Source organism: Polypterus senegalus, chromosome 9 (genome assembly GCF_016835505.1).
Source record: "Polypterus senegalus isolate Bchr_013 chromosome 9, ASM1683550v1, whole genome shotgun sequence".
NCBI lineage: Eukaryota > Metazoa > Chordata > Cladistia > Polypteriformes > Polypteridae > Polypterus > Polypterus senegalus.
The window spans coordinates 7,077,709-7,097,122 of record NC_053162.1 but is presented as its reverse complement, the minus strand read 5'-3'; the positions used below and the strand labels follow the sequence as shown (position 1 = coordinate 7,097,122).

The following is a 19,414-nucleotide window of genomic DNA, read 5'->3' as shown; positions in this document are numbered from 1 at the left end:
TTTTCAAGATTTCATTCAATTTAAGGGGATTTGCAGACATCTCAGTCACACCACACTTTTTCTACACGCCCCCCCCCCCATTACAGAGCACAGCAATGGCAGGTCTGTTAAAGCAGTCGTCATATTTAGGACTTTGTCACATGTCCCTCACAGGCAATGATGGCTTGAAGTCTGAGACTCACAGACATCACCAGGTGCTGAGGGTCTTCTCTGGTGATGCTCTGCCAAGCCTCTAATGCAGCCATCTTCAGCTCCTGCTTGTTTCAGGGGGGCTTGTCCCCAGCAAATGGAAGGCCTGCTCAGTTCACCTGAAATCGGGTGACTGGTTTGGCCACTCAAGAATGTTCCATTTTTTATTTTTTTTTTAGCTTTGACAAACTCCTGTATTGCCTTAGCAGTATGTTTGTCTCATTATCTTGCCATAGGATGAGCTTGAAGGCCTTTACTGGACTTGAGCAGATCAGATGTTTCTACCCACCTCAGAATTCATTGTGCGTCTGCTGTCAGCAGTTCTATCATCAATGAATAGAAGTGTGCAGGACCAGTGGCAGCCATACATGTCCAAGCCACAACACCCATGAAGAACCATGTTTAACAGATGAGGTGGTCTGCTTTGCTGTTCCTTTGTGTCTCCACACTTTGCTCTCACCATCACTCTGATGAGGTTCATCTTTTTCTCGTCTGTCCACAAGACCTTTCCCCAGAATTCTTCAGGCTCTTTGAAGTCCTTTATCACAAACTGTGATCTGGTCTTTCTGTTTTCATGGTCTCCATCTTGCAGTGTGGCCTTTGTGTTTCTGTTCATGACGTCTCTAACACACAAACACGTCGGCCCCCCTGTCTCTGATCTGTCAGACAGGCGTTTGGGGCTTTTTCTTGACCATAATGAGGATTCTTCTCTTCTCATCAGTGGAGGTCTTCCTTGGCCTACCAGTCCCCTTTGCGATTACTGCGCCCAACAGTGTGTTCTTTCTTCTTCATGATATTCCAGACAGTTGATTTCGGTCATCCTATGGTCTCACTGATGTCTCTAATGGTTTTATTCTTGTGTTTCAGCCTCATGATGGCTTCTTTGACTTTCATTGGCACAGCTCTTGTTCTCTTGTTGAACAATGGCAACTACAGACTCCAAAGGGGAGAAGCAAACCCGGGGGTCTTATGAAGCAATGAAACCCATCTGAGGAATCACAAACACCTGTGACGCCAGTTACCCCAAACATTATGGTGCCCTGATATGGGGGAAACCATGTGGTGCGACTGAAAGGTCTGCAGATCTCCTTCAATGAAAGTCTGCAATGTGCACTTTAATCACAAGTCTGAATTGTGTGATTTGTAATTTTAAACTGTGGAGCAGAGGAGGAAATCAATGAGAAATGGGTCTTTGTCCCCAGCCTTATGGAGGGCACTGTACAGGGTGGTCCAGATCTAATTATGCAGATCCAGATCATCTGGATGACTCTGATTTATGCAGGGATGATTCCAGTTTGGCGTAAAGACTATTCTTCATGTTGTCAGTTCGCACACTTCTCAATGGTCCGGGATTATTTAGATGGTTTTCTATGTAATAAACTTAATAAGTTACAGCATAATGAAAATTGCATAATTAAATCTGGTTCACCCTATAGACAGTTTTATATAATATTTCAGTATACATACTTAGCTGTTCAGTAACGTTGCACACAAGAACATGTACTATATGTCTGGTTATGGCTGCCTGTTCAGGATTCTTATGACCCATAGATAGAAACTTTTCCTAAAACTATTTTTGCAAATGTCAGGAATTCTGTACTGTTTTCCCAAAGGGAGGAGTAAGAAAAGCAGCTATGCAGGATGGTCGAGGTCATTAGTAATCCTGTTGCCTCTCTAAGACATTGATATCTGTGCCAGTGATATTCTGTGCCATCTTCACCACCCACTGCAGTGCTTCACCATCTCGAGCCAAACAGATACAGTGCCAGGGTGTAATGCTACCAGTGAGGATGGACTCTGCTGCGCACCCGTAGAAAACTCCCTGGTCTAGCCCACCTCTGTTCATCACCAACGGTCACCCCAAGAAATTTAATGCCACCGACTCTCTGAACAGCATCCCCTTTTGACGGACAGTAGACGCGAATGCCGTCCACACTCAGAAGTCAGGGACCAGTTTCTTGGTTTTCCTGACGTGAAGGATAAGACTGGCTCTCCGGCACCACTGAGGCAGCGGCTAAACCTCTTCTCTCTCAACTGGCTCTTCATTCTTGGTGGTCTCATCCGCAAACTAAAAGGATAAAGTTGGAGCTGTGTATGGCCATTAGGCATGAGACAATACATCCATCCATCCATCCATCCATTGTCTAACTCGCTGAATCCGAATACAGGGTCACGGGGGTCTGCCGGAGCCAATCCCAGCCAACACAGGGCACAAGGCAGGAACCAATCCTCTCATAATACAATTCATATTGTCATTCAGGCTTCCATACCTTATTCCACAAGACAAAAAAATCATAAAAGAAATATATACTGTACATTTAGCATTACTTAGTACTAGGCATTTGCAAATTAAAAAAATTGCAAAAACAAAAAAATGGAAATATTGCAGAAATACACAAGCCCCACCTAAAGTATAAAATTAAATCTTAAATATTAACATAAAATGTTTACACTGTAATAATATAAAATGTGTTGTACTTTAATGATAACATGCAAGGAATAATTTCACTGTACTCTATAAACGAGGGTGAGACGGTGGGAGCACTGCTGCCTCTCAGTAAGGAGACCCGAGGTTGTGTCCCAGCATGGAGACTGCATGTTCTTCCAGTGTCAGAGTGGCTTTCCTCCCACTATCCAAAGACAAGCGTGTTAGGTGAACTGGTGACACTATATTGGCCCTGGTGTGTGTTTAGTGTGTGTTCGTCATGCAATGGACTGGCAACACTGTTCCTCCTGCCTTGTGCCCTGTGCTAGCTGGGACAGACGCCAGCCACACAAAAACCACCCAGGCTCTGGATTAAGCGGGTGGGAACATGACTTGACTATAAATGAGATAATAATCCCCCAATCAATGCAAATTTAAATTTGCCTTTTAATTTTATTTTTAATTTAACATCAAATATTGCTACTTCTATCTAAAATATCTATCTATCTATCTATCAACAATAGCTGTCCTTTTATTTTCTGCTCGAAATCTTTACTGACTGTCAGCTGTGAGTCCTGACTTGACCGATGAAGAACTCAGATAATTTCTTTTAAGATAAATGTCAAAAACTCATGAGGCTGAGGACCTCTCAATATGTGACAATGTGCCAGACACGTGGAATCACTCGCTCACTGATTATAGACTGTCACATATGTGGGTCAAGGGGTCACCTTCCAGGGGCTTCCAAGGTATGTAGCACCACCCCAGAATGAGAGGAGGGGACGCTGTCACTAACAGTTGTGTCTCTTTTTCAATCACAGCCGCCCACTGAGGGCAACAGAGCCTGAGAAGCCCCCTGCCAGTCTGCCCTAAAAAGACAGACAGCCAGCCAGCCAGGAAAGGCACTACAGTGGTGTGAAAAACTATTTGCCCCCTTCCTGATTTCTTATTCTTTTGCATGTTTGTCACACAAAATGTTTCTGATCATCAAACACATTTAACCATTAGTCAAATATAACACAAGTAAACACAAAATGCAGTTTTTAAATGATGGTTTTATTATTTAGGAGAAAAAAATCCAAACCTACATGGCCCTGTGTGAAAAAGTAATTGCCCCCTTGTTAAAAAATCACCTAACTGTGGTGTATCACACCTGAGTTCAATTTCCTGATTACTGCCACACCTGTTTCAATCAAGAAATCACTTCAATAGGAGCTGCCTGACACAGAGAAGTAGACCAAAAGCACCTCAAAAGCTAGACATCATGCCAAGATCCAAAGAAATTCAGGAACAAATGAGAACAGAAGTAATTGAGATCTATCAGTCTGGTAAAGGTTATAAAGCCATTTCTAAAGCTTTGGGACTCCAGCGAACCACAGTGAGAGCCATTATCCACAAATGGCAAAAACATGGAACAGTGGTGAACCTTCCCAGGAGTGGCCGGCCGACCAAAATTACCCCAAGAGCGCAGAGACGACTCATCCGAGAGGTCACAAAGACCCCAGGACAACGTCTAAAGAACTGCAGGCCTCACTTGCCTCAATTAAGGTCAGTGTTCACGACTCCACCATAAGAAAGAGACTGGGCAAAACGGCCTGCATGGCAGATTTCCAAGACGCAAACCACTGTTAAGCAAAAAGAACATTAGGGCTCGTCTCAATTTTGCTAAGAAACATCTCAATGATTGCCAAGACTTTTGGGAAAATACCTTGTGGACTGATGAGACAAAAGTTGAACTTTTGGAAGGCAAATGTCCGTTACATCTGGCATAAAAGGAACACAGCATTTCAGAAAAAAAAGAACATCATACCAACAGTAAAATATGGTGGTGGTAGTGTGATGGTCTGGGGTTGTTTTGCTGCTTCAGGACCTGGAAGGCTTGCTGTGATAGATGGAACTATGAATTCTACTGTCTACCAAAAAATCCTGAAGGAGAATGTCCGCCATCTGTTCGTCAACTCAAGCTGAAGAGATCTTGGGTGCTGCAACAGGACAATGACCCAAAACACACCAGCAAATCCACCTCTGAATGGCTGAAGAAAAACAAAATGAAGACTTTGGAGTGGCCTAGTCAAAGTCCTGACCTGAATCCAATTGAGATGCTATGGCAGGACCTTTAAAAAAGCGGGTCATGCTTGAAAAACCCTCAAATAAAGATGAATTACAACAATTCTGCAAAGATGAGTGGGCCAAAATTCCTCCAGAGCTGTAAAAGACTCATTGCAAGTTATCACAAATGCTTGATTGCAGTTATTGCTGCTAAGGGTGGCCCAACCAGTTATTAGGTTCAGGGGCAATTACTTTTCACACAGGGCCATGTAGGTTTGGATTTTTTCTCCCTAAATAATAAAACCATCATTTAAAAACTGCATTTTGTGTTTACTTGTGTTATATTTGACTAATGGTTAAATGTGTTTGATGATCAGAAACATTTTGTGTGACAAACATGCAAAAGAATAAGAAATCAGGAAGGGGGCAAATAGTTTTTCACACCACTGTATATATATATATATATATATATATATAAAAATATGACAGAGATAGATAGATAGATAGATAGATGTGAAAGGCACTATATAACAGACAGATAGATAGATAGATAGATAGATAGATAGATAGATAGATAGATAGATAGATGGATGGATGTGAAAGGCACTATATATGTATAACTAGACACGGGTGGGACAGATGAATGATTTGACTAGAAAAGCACAAATTGGGCTGCTTTGTCAAAGGGGTCTTGAAGTTATGAGAGCTCCTGTCTGTGCTTTTCCAATCCCATTAGAGTTCAATTTGAAAACAAGCCAGTGGAGATCCTGGTGCATTTACTGTATGGACTGGTGGTCCAACTTGCTGTACTCATCAGATGATGCGACTCATTAAATTAAGTTGCGGTCCCAGCCCTCTTTCACGCTATAATGTCTGAGTGTTGTGTGCACAGAATTAGCAGACGCTTCTGCCAAAGTGCAGCCGGTTTGGCATGTTATATGTCAGCTTTTCACTCAGATCTTTAACTCCCTGCTATTATTCAATGCAATAACTTTTTGTCTCCAGTTGAATGGCCATACAAGACCCTACGGAGCTCCTGAATTGAGGGTCTGTGTGGAGGACGTGCTGCTACTACTCCGCGCATGCTGAGGTCTGCTACTCATGATGTCCTAAATCTAATTATAGAAGGTGCAAGGAAGTTTCACCATGGAGGTCAACTTTGTTGGTAGAAAAGAGTTAAATTCTGAGCTTTAACTTATAAATGTGTCTCTTCTTTAGCAGTTTTTATTATCCAGATGTGCCAAGAATGGCATGAAGTGCAAAGGAAATGGAATCCTCTGTGGAATGGCTGCGGCAAACTACAAACAGGAGGTGATCACGACCATCTGGAATACTTTTCATGTTTCATTCTATTAATAAAATACACATAAAACACAAGTGAAAATAACTGAGTACCTGTGGTGCCAGCTCTCCATTGGCAATGATTTGTGCAATAAGTTCCCATTTTCTATCACTGGTGGCGTGTTGAAGCAGCTGATTACGAAGGATTTCACCCACTGAAATGCAAGTGTAGCCATAACGCTGTGCCATCTTAGTGGACTGGGTGCCTTTACCACTGCCAGGACCACCTGAAGAGCATTAGAGGCACAGACTATAAATGAAATGGGCATTCAGTTATAAACAATGCAAAAACTTAACTGGTTTGAAAGAAACATCAAAGATACTCGTACAAATCTCCAAGGTTCATATTTAACATTTTCAAATCAACACTAACACCTCACAAATGTTTCAATATTGTGTCGTGCCTAATCATTTATGAGCACTAAGATTACAGTTTAAGATATTTCAGTACAATAAAACAAGTTTTACATTTTCCTGCTTGCCATTAAACTTTCAAAAAACAAACATCTAGAAAGGATCAATGTTTTATATAAGTGATTTATAAAAAAAAAAAAAAAATGCAGAAACTTAATTGGCAAACTGATCGACAAGGTAAACCAACAGGACATTTAAACTCAATATTTACAATATAATGATGGATAGATGGACAGATATGAAAGGCACTATATAATACAGAAATAGATATGAAAGGCACTATATAGTATATAGATAGATATGATAGACACTATATAGTACAGAAATACAGACAGAGATAGATAGATAAATGGATAGGATAGATAGATAGATAGATAGATAGATAGATAGATAGATAGATAGATAGATAGATAGATAGATAGATAGATAGATAGATAGATAGATAGATAGATAGATAGATATGAAAGGCACTATATAATATATAGATAGATATGAAAGACACTATATAATACAGAAATACAGACAGAGATAGATAGATAGTGTCACACACTTGTGCATTGGAGGCAGCTGAAGGACTTAGAGAGGACTGATTATACATCTGCCCGGGGGGGCGGGGTACGCTAACACTCTTTTTGAGTTCTCTGTAGGTCTTTTCCTGGAAATCCCACCAGGAGCCACCACCTCGAAACGGGATACATCACTTCCGGCCCCGAGGACGACATCACTTCCGGTTCCGGTGCAGAGGACGACATCACTTCCGCCCACCGTCCTATAAAGCCTCCTGCCTTTGCTCTGGGAGTAAGTTCTGTTTTGGTCTCTGTCGTGTAAACTTGCCTTACATGAATCAATTGCTTTTGCAGCCAGGAAAGCGCATTAAACGGGTGGCTGCCCCAAACCTTGCCACGCCTCAAGTCTCTTCTTATTACGATAGATAGATAGATAGATAGATAGATAGAAAGGAAAGGCACTATATAATAGATAGATAGATAGATAGATAGATAGATAGATAGATAGATAGATAGATAGATAGATAGAAAGGAAAGGCACTATATAATAGATAGATAGATAGATAGATAGATAGATAGATAGATAGAAAGGAAAGGCACTATATAATAGATAGATAGATAGATAGATAGATAGATAGATAGATAGATAGATAGATAGGAAAGGCACTATATAATAGATAGATAGATAGATAGATAGATAGATAGATAGATAGATAGATAGATAGATAGATAGAAAGGAAAGGCACTATATAATAGATAGATAGATAGATAGATAGATAGATAGATAGATAGATAGATATGAAAGGCACTATATAATAGATAATAGTACTTCTTTTGGTATAGTTGGCAGGATAACAGACAGACAGACAGACAGATAAGATGTCAAAGACATTAAATGACATAGAAAAGGTGTTGTTGGTTCTATGATCGGTACACATGATCATTTCTACAGAATTTTTCAGTCTGATGTGCGTGGGCCATTACTTGAACTGACACGGAATCACTCAATTACAACTTAAACAATTCAGACTTGTGATTAAAGTGCACATTGCAGACTTTGATCTAAGGAGAACTGCAGACATTTCAGGCTCACCATGTAGAACTGACAACACCTTTGCTACGTCTATCATTTAGTGTCTTTGACATCTAATCTATTTGTCTGTCTGTCTGTCTCTCTGTTATCCTGCCAACTATACCAAACTACTATTATCTATCAATTATATTGTCCCTTTCATATGTATCTATCCATCTCTCTCTCTCTCTAGCTATAACATGGGTACATCTGCTATTTGTTTCAGAATTTTTTGAGACCAAAGTGCATGGGATTTCTAGAAGATCGGTTGATTTGACATGGAACAACCCAATTTTACTGTAGAGAAAAGAAGTGGTAAATGAAGGAACAATGTGTCTTTGTCCCACGCATCATGGAGGGCACTGTTGGGGTATCTTCTTGAAAGTATCAATGGAGAGTCTCACCAACGACAAAGATAATGTGTGGCCGTGGCTTGGTGGGGTCGAACACATCATACTCCTGAATTAATCCCGACGTTTCTGTCATGTCGGAATCACTTTCAATTGAAAACTGAGTCTGGATTGGAGGAAGTCGCTCATAACGGCGATAAGGGCCTGGTCCAACATCTGTACAGAAAATAAAAAGAAAAAGGGTAATAAATAAATATTTAGTTAAAAAAATGCTTAAGAAATGAACAGTTCATTCCTATATTTATGTACTCAAAGAGAGAAGACCTAAAGTGCAATTTCTATGAGAAAAATAAAAATGAAAATATCCTTATAAATTCAAAATACTGCTGTAACAGAAATAGCCTACCAATTGCAAGTCACGTTTAGACACAACAGGATTTATGTCTACGTCCTGGACTGCTAAACTAACTAAACTTGCACACTGAACGCGACAATTGACCTAAGAAATGACTTCGTTCTCACTTTGTAAAAGAGTTTTTGTTAATATTGTACTCCTTACTCTGCTCTCAGGTCAGAAGCCCTCCTCACATTTACTGAGTGCAGAACTTTATCGTGGGACTCTTATTTGTCTCTAAGAATGTACTTCAAATTAAAGTTGCCATAACTTACTTTGAGTTTTTATTGTTTTTACTTTAAAAATGAGACCACCATGTAAAAAAGGAAATACCATACAGCAGGCATGTCAAACTCACTACTATTGGTGGGCCGCTTCGACTGCCATACGTGCGTCAGCGGGCCGCACTGCAACAAATACTATTATACTAATATACAAAGTTACTGTAGCTTTCTTTCCAATACTGAAAACTTTAAACTTTAATTGAATACACTCTCCGTACAATTAGACTCTTATCCTCTTAGCTAGGTCCTTATATTATTATATTATATTCATTGTTTATGTAGGAGTCTTACAGAGTGAGATTTATTTCTTTTGTCCCGACACTTGGCATCTCTTGTTAGTAACCAGTTCGTCAATATCAGGCTTGAAATCTTGTGCAGCTGCAACTTTTATGAGGGATGAAAGGTACTCGATAGTAAGTCTTGAGCGATGTGAGGTTTTGGTAGCTTTCATTAACGAAAACAATTGCTCACAAAGGTAAGTGCTTCGAAACATAGACAGTACTCTCGATGCCAACTTACGGATCTGCACATACGAGGGTGCCAGGTAAGCATACAAGCCTGACACACCAACTTCGTTGTATTTTGCCATCAGAATAGAATCTGACTGCAGTTCATTCAGTTCCATTTGGATATTCTCAGGCGCATTGTCAACGTTGTAAGAGAACAGCGCAAAGTCCTGTTCGTGTGAACTGAAATCACGAAAACGCTCACTGAATTCATTGCTCAGTAATTCAAGTTGGAAAACAAATCCTCCAAAAATCTAATTTTACTTTACTAAGTTTATTTCAAAGTTTATATTGTAAAATAAGCCGATATGCAAAAAGCCCCCTGACCAAAACTAATTTTACAAACTCAAAATCACAAAAATATGTTAATAAACAACTCGCCAACTTCTCGTGTTTACTTCAGATCTTCAGCTGTAGTCTGCACTAACTGTTCGTTACAATACTAGCACAAAATTATATAAAACTAGAGCAAAAAAATGAGAAAATATGCGGGCTATTACTACTCGTGATGGTCAGTTCTGCCCAGTGGCCAGTCTCAGCAGCCCGGCCAGTAGTGTAGCCTAGCAGGGGCGGCTCTAGGCGGCCCTGGGCAGAGAAAGAATCGGTGGCCCCTACGCCCGCCAGTGTCAATATGTTATCTTATGCACGGCGGATGGCCACGTCTGTCGCGGACACTGCATAGCCGCCTCGTGCTCATGACACACTGCTATATGCGTGTGTCCGTAACTTGAAAACGAAGTGGCGGCCCATCATATTCTCATTACGGCAGAACGTTATAATACTTCATATAGCTTACTGCTCCGACTCTAGCGACATTAGTACATACAGCGTACTAATTAGCAAGAAACACAATGTTATTCGGCCACATTGCCGTCAGCTGTGTCGTTATTTTCTCTTTCTGTTTTATATTCAATATATACTCAGCAAAAAAAGAAACGTCCTCTGACTTTCAACTGTTTTTACTTTCAGTAAACTTAATGTGTAAATATTTGTATGAACAGTAAAAGAGTCAACACCATAAGACATAAACTAAAAATGTTTCACAATGTGTCCCTGAATGAAGGGAGGCTCAAAATCCAAAGTACCAGTCAGTATCTGGTGTGGCCACCAGCTGCTTGAAGTACTGCAGTGCATCTCCTCCTCATGGACTGGACCAGATTTGTCAGTTCTTGCTGTGAGATGTTACCCCACTCTTCCACCAAGGCACCTGCAAGTTTCTGGACATTTCTGGGGGGAATGGCCCTAGCCATCGATCCAAATCGATCCCGCTCCAGGGTACAGGCCTCGGTGTAACACGCATTCCTTCAACGATAAACACAAATCCGTCCATCACCCCTGGTGAGACAAAACCGTGACTCATCAGTGAAGAGCACTTTTTGCCACTCCTGTCTGGTCCAGCGAAGGTGGGTTTGTGCCCATAGGCGTTGTTGCTGGTGATATCTGGTAAGGAGCTGCCTTACAACAGGCCTACAAGCCCTCAGTCCAGCCTCTCTCAGCCTATTGCGGACAGTCTGAGCACTGATGGAGGGATTGTGTGTTCCTGGTGTGACTCGGGCAGTTGTTGTGGCCATCCTGTACCTGTCACGCAGGTGTGATATTCAGATGTACCGATCCTGTGCAGGTGTTGTTACACGTGGTCTTCCACTGCGAGGATGATCAGCTGTCCTTCCTGTCTCCCTGTAGCGCTGTCTTAGGCGTCTCACAGTGCGGACATGGCAATTTATTCAGCAGTCCTCATGCCTCCCTGCAGCATGCCTAATGCACGTTCACGCAGATGAGCAGGGACCCTGGGCATCTTTCACAGTCGGTAGACAAGTATCTTTAGTGTCCTGCGTTTTTAGAACTGTGACCTTAAATGCCTACTTTCTGTAAGCTGTTAAGGTCTTAACGACCATTCCACAGGTGCATGTTAATTAATTGATTATGGTTAATTGAACATGCATGGAAAACATTGTTTAAACCCTTTACAATGAAGATCTGTAAAGTTATTTGGATTTTTAAAACATTACTGTTGAAATACACAGTCCTGAAAAAGGGACGTTTCTTTTTTTGCTGAGTATATATTGGCGTGACGGCCTTGTGCAGGTGCACAGTTTGCACATGCCTTAAGCCGCCCCTGCTGTCCGCTGATGCAGCCTAGCACTTCAGTTGTGACGTTGCGGCTCATTAACTTTGGTCAAGGCTCGTGGTTACACTAGCAGATGGCGTTTCCTGCACCGTAATTCTATAGGAAAACGCGCTTTTGTCAGAAGACAGAAGTAAGAAAAGTCAATAAGTAACGCTGAAGATGCAGAATGATTCAATCACAAACAATAGTAATCAGTTTGTACAAGTTCAGTGCTAACTAGGATCTGTCATGCGGGCCACACAGACTTCTGTTGCAGGCCGCATGTGGCCCGGGGGCCGCGTGTTTGACATGCCTGCCATACAGTATATACTCAAGTCACACGTTGTTTTGCATCTACAATAATGTTTGGACACAGCAACGGCAGGTTTAATAAAAGCATCATACAAAAAGTTTTTAGACACCTGTTATAAAACACAGATAACATCTTATATGGACGTACCATATATAGTCGCGTTAAGTTCCCCCGTGGGTAAGTCGGGCCTAAATGTTCCCGTATAATTTTCAGTATTTCATAATGTCGGTCGTATAAGTCGAATTTGGAAGACTCACGCTATTGGTTCATGAGATGATGATATGCCAACACCCGCCTGAGAGAGTAACCATGGAGCACACGGCCTTTTGTTCTCTATGTACTGTGCCTACGTGACCACACAGTGATACCCGAACTATTCAGAAGTGACATTTGCATTGTTTTGTGTTTTTTGTATCTCACGCCCTACACTTTTATCGTCAGAGCATCCCTTATTTACAATGGAGTGTTCGATCAGAAGAAAATATGAAGCTGGTTTTAAATTAAATATCGTTGAAGTAGCAAAAGAAATTGGTAAGTGCGCTGTCGCAACAAAATTCGATGTGTCTGAGAAACTGATGTGAGATTGGAGGAGGCAGGAAGATGTTTAAAAAAAAAATGTAAGGGTTGCATTTTTGAATGGGCGTATAAGTTGGGGTCTGATTTTACGATTGATTTTTCAGGTTTCAAGACCCGACTTATACGCAAGTAAATACGGTAGTACAGTAATCCCTCCTCGATCGGGGATGCCCAGACCCCAGCGATAGGTGAAAATCCATGAAGTAGAAACCATATGTTTGTATGGTTATTTTTATATATTTTAAGCCGTTATAAACTCTCCCACGCTGTTAACATTATTAGAGCCCTCTAGACATGAAATAACACCCTTTAGTCAAAAGTTTAAACTGTGCTCCATGACAAGACAGAGATGACAGTTCTTTCTCACAATTAAAAGAATGCAAACATATCTTCTCTTCAAAGGAGCGCCGTCAGGAGCAGAGAATGTCAGAGAGAGGAGAGAGAGAGAAAAGCAAACAATCAAAAAATCAATACGTGCTTTTAAGTATACAGAAGCACCGTGATAAAGCGGCATTTTGTAGAGGAGCGTCCGTATCCTCTGTGCAAACAGCCCCTCTGCTCACAGCCCCTCCGTCAGGCGCAGAGAATGTCAGAGAGGGTGAGAGAGAGGCAGAGACAAGCAAACAATCAAGCACCGCGCAGGAAGCATATCGTATATCATTGAGGAGTTTTAGTTAATATGTAAAACACGCTCTGATTGGGTAGCTTCTAAGCCATCTGCCAATAGCATCCCTTGTATGAAATCAACTGGGCAAACAAACTGAGGAAGCGTGTACCATAAATTACAAGACCCATTGTCCGCAGAAATCCGCGAACAAGCGAAAAATCCGTGATATACAGGGTGGGCCATTTATATGGATACACCTTAATAAAATGGGAATGGTTGGTGATATTAACTTCCTGTTTGTGGCACATTAGTATATGTGAGGGGGAAAACTTTTCAAGATGGTTGGTGAACATGGTGGCCATTTGTAAGTCGGCCATTTTGAATCCAACTTTTGTTTTTTCAATAGGAAGAGGGTCATGTGACACATCAAACTTATTGGGAATTTCACAAGAAAAACAATGGTGTGCTTGGTTTTAACGTAACTTTATTCTTTCATGAGTTATTTACAAGTTTCTCTTTGTTTACAGCCATTGACATGTCGCAGAGGTTAACACGTGAGGAGCGGATAGAAATTGTGTTGATGTCTGGTGAACGCAGTAACCGGGTCATTGCAGCAGATTTCAATGCAAGACACCCTACGAGACCACCCATCTCCCATGCTACAGTTAGCAAACTGCTTGCTAAGTTTCGTGAAACTGGTTCAGTGTTGGATTTGCCAAAATGTGGACGCATGAAAACTGTCACTAATGAAGAAACATCAGTGGCTGTCCTAGCTTCATTCAGCAAGAGCCCACAGCGTAGCACTCGCCGCATGTCACTGGAGAGTGGCATTAGTCGAACATCCCTTCGGCGGATATTAGCTACTCACAAATGGCACCCTTACAAACTCCAGCTACTGCAGCATCTCAACGAGGATGACCCAGATCGGCGCACTGAATTTGCAGAATGGGCAAAACAAAAATTGGAACAGGACCCTCAGTTTACGCAGAAGATTTTGTTCAGTGATGAGGCAAACTTTTATGTGAATGGTGAAGTTAACAAACAAAACCACGCTATTGGTCTGACACTAACCCACATTGGATAGATCCAAGACTGTTGGAACAAAAAATTGATGGTATGGTGTGGTATATGGGGTACAAAGATAGTGGGGCCATTCTTCATCAATGGAAACCTCAAGGCCACTGGATATGCGAAATTGCTACATGATGATGTGTTTCCCTCTTTATGCACTGAAGCTGGCACGTTCCCTGAGTTTTTCCAGCAAGATGGTGCACCACCACATTATGGGTGTCAGGTCCGAGCATTCCTAGATGAACAGTTTCCTGGAAAGTGGATTGGTCGTCGTGGGCCAGTTGAATGGCCCCCAAGGTCTCCCGATCTGACCCCCTTAGACTTTTATCTTTGGGGTCATCTGAAGGCAATTGTCTATGCTGTGAAGATACGAGATGTGCAGCACCTGAAACTACGGATACTGGAAGCCTGTGCTAGCATTTCTCCTGCGTGTTGCTATCAGTGTGTGAAGAGTGGGAGAAGAGGGTTGCATTGACAATCCAACACAATGGGCAGCACATTGAACACATTTTATAAGTGGTCAGAAACTTGTAAATAACTCATGAAAGAATAAAGTTACGTTAAAACCATGTGAAATTCCCAATAAGTTTGATGTGTCACATGACCCTCTTCCTATTGAAAAAAACAAAAGTTGGATCCAAAATGGCCGACTTCAAATGGCCACCATGGTCACCACCCATCTTGAAAAGTTTTCCCCCTCACATATACTAATGTGCCACAAACAGGAAGTTAATATCACCAACCATTCCCATTTTATTAAGGTGTATCCATATAAATGGCCCACCCTGTATATTTAGATATGCTTACATTTAAAATCCGCGATAAAGTGACGCCGCGAAAGTCAAAGCGCGATATAGCGAGGGATTACTGCATAGCATCCTAATGGTGCCTTTGAGTGCATTGCCTTGAAGGCGTTTCTAGCGTCAGTCAATAAGTAGAATCGACTTATTTAATTTACGATGTGTGTGTTTTGGCCGTTGGACGAGAGAATGTTGTACTTTTTAACAGTCCGCACCGGATAACACGCACCATGTCTAACTTTGTGTCTTTCATTTATGAAGCTACTTTCCACATTCACCGTATTTATCTCTTTTTCGTTCCCAAATTTTATAAACACAATGCCTGGGTATCGATCTGTTTTAAAGTCAAGCCGAAAAAAAAAATACTCTGAAATATTTAAAACCGTTTTCAGAGTTTCTTTTAGCGGTAGAAAAATAAAGTACCCCTAATTAATATTAATTCAAAAGGGGATATAGTGCAATACACCATATTTATGTTTGGAATAATACATAATAGGTAAGTAAATAGATAGTAAAAATTTGAAATAGTAAAAAATAACTAGTTAATAACTAATAACAGTAAAACAATAGCATACTGCATAGAAATTTGGTACCGGGGCCACAGAACATTAAGCACAGTGTGAGTGCAGGCCAGTGGAGGAGTAGGGAGAGGGGGGACAATCGGGCCTAGTGGGAGTACAACTTGAAATGCCAAGACCACAGACATGGTTTTATAATTTTTAGGTAGATAATCTCAGAGTTTATGGGCCCAACAGCTAAAGATTTATCCTGGGAAGCCAGCAAACCTAATCAAGGACTTTGTTAAATGGTGCGAGTCAAACCACCTACAACTGAACACCAGCAAAACCAAGGAGCTGGTGGTGGATTTTAGGAGGCCCAGGCCCCTCATGGACCCCGTGATCATTAGAGGTGACTATGCAGAGGGTGCAGACCTACAAATACCTGGGAGTGCAGCTGGATGATAAATTGGACTAGACTGCCAATACTGATGCTCTGTGCAAGAGAGGACAGAGCCGACTATACTTCATTAGAAGGCTGGCGTCCTTCAACATCTGCAATAAGATGCTGCAGATCTTCTACCAGACGGTTGTGGTGAGCGCCCTCTTCTACGCGGTGGTGTGCTGGGGAGGCAGCATAAAGAAGAGGGCTCACGCCTGGACAAACTGGTGAGGAAGGCAGGCTCTATTGTAGGCACGGAGCTGGACAGTTTGACATCTGTGGCAGAGCGACGGGCGCTGAGCAGACTCCTGTCAATCATGGAGAATCCACTGAACAGGATCATCTCCAGACAGAGGAGCAGCTTCAGCGACAGACTGCTGTCACCGTCCTGCTCCACTGACAGACTGAGGAGACCCCACACTATGCGACTCTTCAATTCCACCTGGGGGGTAAACGTTAACATTATACAAAGTTATTGTCTGTTATACCTGCATTGTTATCACTCTTTAATTAATATTGTTTTTATCAGTATGCTGCTGCTGGAGTATGGGAATTAATAAAGTATCTATCTATCTATCATAGTTTAAGATTCCTCTTCACGCTCTAAAAAAAAAAATAATAATAAGGCAGCAGGCAGTGTGGCATAAGAGTTAAAACTTTGGACTTTGAACTTCATCCACCTGAAGTTAATCACGTTCAGACTTGGATGGGAGGCCATCTAGATAAAAGCTTGGGTTGGTGCTGGAAGAGGTGTGGATGTCTACCAGCAGGGGGCACTAATCCTGCGGTCTGTGCGTGGATCACGATGCGCCAGTGCAGTGACGGGGACACCAAGTTGAAAAAATGGCGCCGTCCCTCCTATAAAACGGAGATCCTGACTCTCTGTGATTAATAAAGACCCCTGCGTAGCCTCCATAAAAGAGTAGGACGTTACCTGATGTCCTGGCTAAATTACCCATTACAGGTTCGTCAATTTCTGGCCCCCTAATCATCTCCTGCCTCCAACTGGCTAACTCTCTCTCACCACTTGACCACCTAACAGCTAATGTGTGGTGAGCTAACTGGAGCAAAAATGGTTGCCATCGCATCATCATGCTACACGTTGGTGGTGGTTGAAGTGGTTCCCAATTGACTATGTAAAGCGTTTTGATTAGCAGGGAAAGCACTTGTGGACTCGACCCGGGCACAGACAGGCGGACATGTTGTTTCTCAACCACCACATGTTTATTTACAATATTTACAATTATTTAAATTGGTCACACAGACCCAAATAATGGTTACTCAGACCCAGTCACGTGCACAATCCCCAAATTACTCAGTCTGGCCACAAATGCCTCTCTTCGGGCCGCCTCCACACCTCCTCTGTGCTTCGTCCTGCCTCCTCCCGACTCCAGCGCTGAATGAATGGAGACGGCCCCTTTTATGCAGTCCCCAGATGTTCCCGGCATTCCTCCCTTGGCCACGCCCCAGCGTGGCGGAAGTGCCGGCTGTCCTCCCGGCAGCTCCCCGGGTGCCGCCCTAAATCTTCCCCCCAGCACTTCCTGGTGTGGTGGAAGTAACAGGTCCCCAAGGCATTGGGGCGCCTCCTGGCGGTGACCACAGGCCCCTACAGGGTGAAGCTTCCATGCCCTGTACCCGTGGCCCCCAGAGCGACCAGGTAGGTGGCCCCCACGTGATCCAGGGTGGGCTTTGACCCTCTTCCGGTCCCTCACGGCGTCCCAGCCGGGTCGTTGCCCCTGGCATCCCTAACACACTGCATATGCATATATATATATATATATATATATATATATATATATATATATATATTATATTTATATATTTGCACCTGGAGATCCACAAAGGGAGAAAATGAATCACGTATCATAAATTAGTTTTATTCCTGAGTTTTCAGCCCCTGGCAGGAGCCTTCATCAGAGGATAATGCTTAGACTTACAAGAATCAAAGGCAATATATAGCAAAAATGATGTGTAGGTGGGGGGGCTAAGTCAGTGTGTCTTTAATAATGTATGCATAACCCTTCTCATTATTGATGTGGCTGATGCCTTAGCTATGATAACTTAAAAGAACAGAACACATCAGAATTGTTTAAACATTCATATACAATGGACTCAGAGGGCACTCAGACCCTTTCAGTTTCTTCACAATGTACTGCTAGGGTGTACATTTAATTTAAAATGGAAAAGCTAGAACACGGCACGATAGATAGCTAGATAGACAGATAGCTAGATAGATAGATTCAGGCTCAGGTGGCAAATAGACATGGAAAGAGACTGGAGGCTCCCTGCCTTTAAAATGATCTGAGCATTACTTGCAATCCGAAGAATGAGTATGCTGGCATCCTGGCAGGTTTAGATGGAGGAACAGTACCCAGCCGAGTAGCCAGCCTGAAGGAAGGACGGACGGATTACTCAAGATAAATGCTCCTCCAAACTGCATGGTGGCAACAACCTGGGAGGAAAGTACACCAATGGGCACCCACAGGGCAGGCTGGGAGTTGTAGTGCTGTAGAGCAACCCCTTTTGGGGTCCCTGGTTTCCACCAGGGGATGCTGCTAGAAGCCGTGCTCCATAGTTTTTGGCACTGAAATACTCCCAGGTCCAAAATAAAAGGAAACACCCTTCCACATCCGGGTCGATTGGAAAACTTGTACAACAGGGATTACCAATCCCAGCAGCTCCCTCTGGAACGTGAACACAGCTGGGCTGCCCCACAGGACTACAATTCCCATTATTGCCTTGCAGGTACCCATGTGGGAGTCCTGGTCTGCCATTTCTAGCATATCGGGGAAGCCGATGCTCACCCTGTTCCTTAATTACACTGGCCTCCTGACTGGGTAATGAATCATGCCCATGCCTGTCGTCCGTTATACACACACACACACACACACACACACACATATTTGGTAGATTCAGATTGTCACAGCTGAGTTTTAGTTTAAAAATGACAGTAATGCATTATTATACATTATATAGTAAATTATTACTAATATTTTATGGCCATTTGTGCTGTAAAGGGCAACATTGTTTACTTTAAAATTTTTTTTTTCCCTTTATCCCTATTTCCAACATTTGTAATGGTTATCTATGTCTTTATCACGGTTAAACAGTGATCATGAAAAATGGGGTAATAACGTGGGACTTGTCTCTGTTAGCTAAGTTTCCATCTTGCATGTAGTGAACGTTCCTCCCCATGTCTACGTGGGTTTCCTCTGGGTGCTCTGGTTTCCTCCCACAGTCCAAAGACATGCAGGTTAGGTGGATTGGCGATTCTAAAATGTCCCTAGTGTGTGCTTGGTGTGTGGGTGTGTGTGTGCCCTGTGGTGGGGTGGCACCCTGCCCGGGATTGGTTCCTGCCTTGCACCCTGTGTTGGCTGAAATTGGCTCCGGCAGACCCCTGTGATCCTGTGTTCGGATTCAGCGGGTTGGAAAATGGATGGATGGATGGATGGATGTAGTAAAAGTAGGGTA

The 19,414-nt window shown here is 42.4% G+C and overlaps 1 protein-coding gene across 1 annotated transcript in view; it reads right to left on the bottom strand.

Annotated features, from left to right (window-relative positions):
• The window catches only part of LOC120535088 (adenylate kinase isoenzyme 1), a 260,210-nt gene that overhangs the window by 123,519 nt on the left and 117,277 nt on the right, over positions 1-19,414 (bottom strand). The window contains exons 3-4 of the mRNA XM_039762647.1: positions 8,401-8,562; positions 6,059-6,231 (exon numbers count right to left, since the gene is read on the bottom strand). Coding sequence (XP_039618581.1) covers positions 6,059-6,231; positions 8,401-8,562 — 335 coding nt within the window. The remainder of the gene's footprint in view (positions 1-6,058; positions 6,232-8,400; positions 8,563-19,414) is intronic.